The sequence below is a fragment of the Alligator sinensis genome, unplaced genomic scaffold, assembly GCF_000455745.1.
Source record: "Alligator sinensis unplaced genomic scaffold, ASM45574v1 scaffold148_1, whole genome shotgun sequence".
NCBI classification, from domain to species: Eukaryota; Metazoa; Chordata; order Crocodylia; family Alligatoridae; genus Alligator; species Alligator sinensis.
In genome coordinates, this window is record NW_005842407.1 from 1,208,647 (window position 1) to 1,215,862 (window position 7,216).

The 7,216-nt window shown below is 48.1% G+C and overlaps 1 protein-coding gene across 1 annotated transcript in view; it reads right to left on the bottom strand.

Annotated features, from left to right (window-relative positions):
- Window positions 1-3,446, bottom strand: part of LOC112551292 (killer cell lectin-like receptor subfamily B member 1B allele A) — a 6,910-nt gene extending 3,464 nt beyond the window's left edge. Inside the window, exons 1-3 of the mRNA XM_025211461.1 lie at window positions 3,386-3,446; window positions 2,769-2,945; window positions 1,308-1,462 (exon numbers count right to left, since the gene is read on the bottom strand). Coding sequence (XP_025067246.1) covers window positions 1,308-1,462; window positions 2,769-2,945; window positions 3,386-3,446 — 393 coding nt within the window. The remainder of the gene's footprint in view (window positions 1-1,307; window positions 1,463-2,768; window positions 2,946-3,385) is intronic.
- Between the last annotated feature and the right edge of the window lie 3,770 nt (window positions 3,447-7,216).

The window sequence follows — 7,216 nt, forward strand, 5'->3', positions numbered from 1 at the left end:
CCCAAGCTGGCTCCGCTCTGCCAGAGTGACCCCCTCCACCTCACTGGAACCAGGAGATGGGAGTATCCCCACCACCTCAGACCAGTATTCCTGCTCTCCAGTCCCCTTATACCCATGGAGCTCCCTCCATCTGGTCTCCCATTTCTGGGGAAGGGTGAACGTGGCGGGTTTCCAGTTCCAGTGGAGAAGGGATGTTCCGTGAGAGGGGAAATGAAGAGGATTGGAGAGCACTCGCTGACACTAGTTCCTCCCCCACTCACATTGGGAAGGAGACTGGAGCTGCAGAGCTACACTCATGGTCTGTTCTGCTCCCACTCGTCCCTCTGTGGGGGGAGGCAGGGGGGAAACGAAGCCATATAGGTTGCTCCTGCACATCACTGCATGCAGCTGTGGTGGTTGGAAGTGCTCCGGTCAGGGAGTATGGTAGGGGGCCATACATGTGTCCATGGCTGAAACACTCAATTTTTGAAGCACTTCAAATATTACCTCTCTCCATTCTAGCAGTTTGAGTTTAACATCTGCTGCATGCTCTTCCTCTGCCATACCTCCCCCTCCCCTTTTGAAACAGCACCAGGTGAATGTTTCTTCATGTTCTCTAGAAAAGTGGGGGCTAATCTTTTAGGCAGGTTTGCCACCAATTAAATCCTTGCACCTTTCCTGAGTGCCACTCTGATCCCCTTCCCCTGCCTAATCTGTTGCTCTGTTTTTTTACTCCCAGCTCTGTGCTTCCTGCTTGATCTGATGCTCTGCTTCCTACTCCCTGCTGCTGTGCTTCCCACCCCCTCCCCAATCTGCTGCATCCCACAGCCAAGCCTGCCCATGGCATCTGTGGCACGTGGGCTGCAGACTGACCACCCCTGCTCTAGAAGATGTCTGAAAGACTATGCCATCCTTGGGTCCACAAGGAAAACTCTGACTCCAGGTGACAGAAGGCAGGCTTTCAAGGAGAAGTATCTCCTGAAGTAAATATTGCACAATGGAGAGTGCATTGTGGATATACATTCTCAAAGTCAGAAGCAGGATACGGGGTTCAAGGAACGTTTGGAGTGTAACCGGTATGGCAGACGCTGAGACAGGACATTGGGGGAGATGGACCACTGATCTAATGCAGAACAAACACAGTGAAAGAGGGGAATCTGGACATACAGATACATGGGGGCTTGACACCAGATGCCATGGCCTGACCAACTGAGGCAGCAAAGGGCTGCACATGAATTCCCTCTGCCCTGGCATCTCTTCTGTTCCCTGGTAGACTCAGCCCTCCCCTCTCCCATCCAATGAGAGGTACAGCTCAGGCATCTCCTCACCTTCTCCTCCTCACTGTCGACCACAGCCAGGCTGGCCATCCGTGAGCTGCAGTACCTGGTGCTGCCATGCCAATCTCTCTTCTCCTCAGAGAAGTAGTAGCATTTTCCCTGGTGCAGTACCCAGCGGAGTGGGCAGTACTCGCACCGGGTCTGTTCTAGAAGGAGAAAAGAAGGTCGCACAAGAAGTGGAGCAGAGCATTTCCATTCTCTCCTCAACTCACTTTCTCACTCTCTTTATCCACCTCCCACTCCCTTCCAGACACCACCCTTTCCTCTCAGAGGCAGTACTTGCCAAGCTCCCCATGCCTTAGCCTCCTCCAGGCGAAATTGCATGAACATACAGCCCACCTGTGGCTTCCTGTGAGACTAGTAAAATGCCTCTGTTTGTGTAAAATGCAGCTTCCCACTTCCTGAGTGGTACAAGCAACACCAGCATATTACAGCCAGGTGCATTTTCTGTCACAGGTCACCCTTCACTGAATGGTCTGGCTATCATCCCTAAAGCTCAGTCAACCTAGGCTCTGGTTCACTCAGACTCCTCCCATATCTTTGTGTCTATTCATGGACACCCATGGAATGGCTCCTGCTAACCATCCCAGAGGGTTCAGAGGAGGGCCACTCGTATGGTTATGGGTTTACAGGCCCAGTCCTATGAGGAGAGACTAAGGGACCTGGACCTCTTCAGCCTCCACAAGAGAAGGCTGAGAGGAGATCTTGTGGCTGCCTACAAATTCATTGGGGAATGCAGCAAGGAATCGGAGATGCTCTGTTCACCAGGGCACCTCTTGGGGTAACAAAAAGGTCACAAACTGGCAGAGAGCAGATTTAGGCTGGATATCAGGAAAAACTTGTTCATGGTAAGGGTGGCCAAAATTTGGAACGGGCTCCTAAGGGAGGTGGTGCTCTCCCCTACCTTGGGGGTCTTTAAGAAAAGGCTGGATTGGCATCTGGCTGGGGTCATCTGACCTCAGCACTCTTTTCTGCCTAGACAGGGGGGCAGACTCGATGATCTGTTGAGGTCCCTTCTGACCCTAGCATCTATGAATCTATCATAGCCATGAGTGCCGTGGTAGACAAGGTCTCAGTCCTCACCTTTGGAAATGGTTCTTGCTGGAAAAAACAATCTGAGCTGGGCCTGTCCTTACTGGGAGTGTGGTGTAACGTTCACCTTCCTGTCTAGTCTGCAGAGCATGTGCAGGTTGTGGAATGCCAGCTGAACTATCAGGTGCCATCCTCATGTCCTTCCTGGCTGGCTAGCTTGGTGCTGCAGGGGCAGTGGCCTCTACTTTGGGAGAAAAAAAATTTTGTTCCTAAACCTACTCTGAATTACTTACACTGCACCCAGATGCTGCAGTGGCTTATGCTTCATGAATGCTTGCAGTCACAATACACCAAGTTATTAATAATAATGTTGGTCCCTGCAGGTTGGAAGGGCATGGAGTGTGCCCATGAGGCTGTTACCTGATTCCTCACTTTCTGGCTCTCCGCAAAAATATTGCCTTAGTTTGCCCAGGGTCTTCATGGCACTTCCATGGAGCTCACTGGAGATGTTCTGGGCACTGCCGAGACAGACAGGCCGAGAGCCTTGGGAGACTTCAAGAGAAATTACACGAACAGAGCTATAAGCATATATAATTCCTGAAGCAAAATGGAGGGAAAGTGAAGCTATTGCAATATCATCCTCTTTTTTACAATCACTGCTTTACACTTGTCTCATGAGGCCACATGGACCTGTAACTGGAGTGACTGGTTATGCAAAGTACAAGATGACAAGCCAGGAAACTCCTCCAGGGGCTGGGTTCACCCTACATCACTTCAAATAGCTGCAAGCTAAAAATCTCAAGGTACTGGGCTCCCAGGCTAATGTTAAGGGAGGGAGATAAAGCAGGGAATATATGATATATAACATAAGAACTGCCATACGGGGTCAGAACAAAGGTTCATCCAGCCCTGTGTATAGTCTCTGGCAGTGACAAGTAGTGGATGCTTTAGAGGTCCTGAGGTAAGTCTGACCCACTCTTGACACATCTTCCCCTTCTTGTGACTTCCCAAAGTTGCTAGAAGGAACCAGAACTTACTCAGAATAGCAAGGCCCATCACAGTTGCCAGAAGAACAATCACTGCTCCACCCAGGGACATGGTCAAAGGATGACAAACCGGAGAGGCTGAAAACACAGGGGAGAAGCTATTGTCTGGAAATAAGAATGGTTGCACTAAGGAGCAGGCTGATTATGCACTCTTCATAATCCTAAAATAGAAGGGGCATCTGTTCTACACAGCATAGAACAGCGCTGGAGCTGCCCTGTGTTAATATTGAGGCAAACCCAGTGAAGGTCCACCTTTGCCCATGGTCTGTTCACTGGAGTTAACGTTTCTAACCGTTTTAGCTTGAGTTAAGAAAAAGTGTGCAAGGCTGTGAAATAGGAGCTACATTGACAGGACAGCTAACAGGCAGCTGAATTGCAGAAGAAAGGCTACCTTGATTAGTGGAACATGAAGACCATTAAAAAGTAAAGCAGGTCATTGACACCTCTGGAATGAAGAATTTAAAAGGAATCAAGCAGATTATAATGAGACATGAAGTCAGTTGCCCCCTCTCCCCCCAGTGTGGCCTAAATAGAAAGGCTGCTGCTTCTCCCAGGCAATTTGGCTTAGACTGGGAGGAACAGGAATCAAAGTTGGGGGGCGAGCAGGGGGGACACATGCTTCACACTACTGCAGCCTCCCCCTCTGCCCCAGTTCCACCACTGTGAGCACACATGCAAAGTGGGCTCCACTTACTCTGAAGGATGACTTTGTCCTCCTATCAGTTACAACAGTATAAATCAGAAGTACCTCCATGGAAGTCTAAGTGAAAGGGGAATTAGACTCTTTCTACTCCAAGTGCTCTAACCTGACTGTGGCTGGGGCATCACGAAGCCTCAGGAAAATGAACTAAGAATAAAAATAAATGAGCTGCCGTGCCTTTCAGCTCTCCTCATAGAAGAGACTCAAGATGTCTCCGCATGTCACGTTTTCTCCCCATTAACCATGTAAAACAACATCTCACAGTGAAGGAAGTGGAAGCATGATCAGTTTGAATAGGATGCTGAACTGGAGGTTATGCAGCAAGTCCATAGTGGAGCTGTGCAAAGACTGAAGGAATCCTGATGCCCAGCTCCTGCTCTCCCCACTAGATCACACTGCCTGGTGTATAGCCCACTGCTCTTACCTGCTTCCGAACTCTTCTTCCTCCCTGGGAAGCGAAGGGCTGTGTAACCTTCTTCCTCCCCATCTCCCATTGGCAGAGCCTTTTGCAGACCAGAGCGCAGAGAAGTGGACAGCAGTCCTTGCAGGGCACAGTGAGAGTATCACAGGGAAGTCAGTAGGCAAAAAGAGTCAGTGTGGTCACCTCTACCTCAGCCAGAACACACAGGAAGCTCATGCTTTGTTTTGGTTTTAGAGAACATAGTTTAGCTCATGCTGAAAACAAGGGGTTTGGTTTCTAATGAAAAAAGGAATGCTGTATTGGATTGTGCTACAAGTGTCACAGGGGAACAGCAGTGAATTAGGCTCACAGTAGCCCTTTGATTAGTGAGGTGGCCATGAAAATGATGTAACCAGCCAATGTGAAACCTGGAAACAAGTCCAAGGCCTCCTGTCCCTTAAGATCAGTGCCCTCTTTCTCCACGGACAAAGCAACAGGGACAGTGAGTGCTAAATGAGGGAGCAGCTGAAGGGAGCAAGCACCTTTTCACCAAGCAGTTTCAGGTTGGGGTTGCAGCATCACAGCACTTTGGGTAGGTCTCCCACCGCAGGAGTCTTATGGTACTGCATGAGTACAGTGACCATATGTAGGGACCTATTTCATTTGTGATTTCGTGGATTTCATGAAAGGTGTTTTTTGTTGTATCTTTTACTGGACCTACTGAATAGCTGGGGGAATGGTTGGACATGGTTTTGGGCATTGAGTGCCCTTCCTCAGATCTGTTAAACACGTGGCCCACAGGGCTGGGCTGGAGCATGTTGCCAGCAGGACAGGCAGTTGTGTCCGGGACCACGGTGTGAAGAGAGCCAGTGCCCAGGTGCAGAGTTCTTAGGAACCCAAATCAGCAGGTGGGCTCTGTTCCCTGCTGGCACCCACAGGGTTAACACAGCCACTTTGGTCACCCATCAACAAAATCAGTGGCATCAGTGATGGGGGAACAGGCTCTCTTAAGCCCCTGGCTGCTGGCAGGGTATATGGCCCACCAAATGATTTGAGTTTGACACCCCTGAGCCAGTGGTGTTTTAAGGCAGGTTATGCACTTTAAAAGCATTGCTGATATTGTTCATTGTTCCAGGCCTGAGGAAGGGCACTTGATACCTGAAAGCTTGTCCAACAGCCCTCCCAACTATGTAATTACTTCAGTAAGGGAGATCCCCCCAAAATCCTAGCTTCTAGAAGCGTGTAAGCAATCCTGATCATGGAGAGGAAAGAGTAGACTTGAACTCCACCTATAAACTGTGTTTGCTTTGCAGCATGAATGGAAGAAAAAATTAACCTGACTGACTATGTACAGGGAGCAAGTCGCTTGTGTAACAGATGCCATGTTCACATAGTCTCTCTCCTGGAGCTAAACCCTGTTTTCCCCCGTATGTTTTAATTTGGTTGTATTTTGCCTATGACAGAAAGCTCAGAAAGCTGTTTAGATCTGGTTATGCAGTAGAGCTCCTTGATGGACCAGGGAAACTGTAGCAGGGGCTTTCTCACCCCTTTATTGAAGAAAGCATGCATTGAACTTCTTACAGATGCTTCCTCAAGCTCTTCACTAAAGCTGGTTGGAAACAATTTGGCAGTTGTCATCATTTGTCTTATCATGTAGGCAACTGTCAATCCTTTGAATCATGGTGTACACATAAGAGGTCTAGTCAGGTGCCTGATGAATCTGCTTCTGGTTGACAAGTCAAATTGAGAGTGAAAGATCCATACGTTGCCTGAGTTGGACTCCAGGTTTACAGTGTACTGCTTTCTTCTTTCTCGCTTTACTTCCACCCTCTGGATCGAAGCCACTTCATGCTGAACCAAGTGCCAGATGTTCCCTCCAGATTCAGGATTCTGCACACTCCTCCCAGCTTTCTATGTTGATGTTAAATGACTTCATATCATTTTTGCACACGTCATGGTACCACCATAGAGGGCAAGCCTGCTTTCTAAAGCCATCTCAAATTTTGCTATACAAAATATATTTGGGGATGCAGTCTCCTCCCATTCTTCTGAACTGGCCAGTCCACGCAACCTCTTCTTCTTAACAGTGGTTTCTAAGTGTGTCAGTTCTGCACGCTCTGTGTTTGGTATTCTGTCTTTCCACTTTATATTCAAGATCTTATGTAGACATGTATCATGGAAACTGTTCAGTGTCTTGATGTGCCTAGCATATATAATCTGCTTCTGAACCATACTGCAGGAATGACAGCACACAACTCTTGTAGATTCGCATCTTCCCTTAGCTCATAGTTTGCTGTTAATCCATTCATGTTTCTGTAATAGCTCGAAATTCTTAGCCGCTTTTCCAATTCTATTAGTCAGTTCAGTCTGAAGGTCAAGATTCCTGCTCATTCATAGAACCCAAGTAGCAAAAACTGTCAACAACACCAAGAGATTTATCCTCCGGTGTTATCTTAGGTATTGGTTCTTCAACCCCTTAGTACATGGTCACAGTTTTCTTGAGACTAATTGCCATCCCAAACCTCTTTCATGACTCAGAAAATCTGCCCAGGGGATTTTGCAGGGAAGATTCACTGTGGGCAAGCAACCAAGGCCACATCATCCGCAAACAGGAAATCTCTCAGAATGAGTTCTTTCACTTTGGTTTTCACTCTAAACCTTACAATGTTGAACAAGTCTCCAACTAGTCTCGTTCAAAGATAAATGCCATCATTGCTGTCCT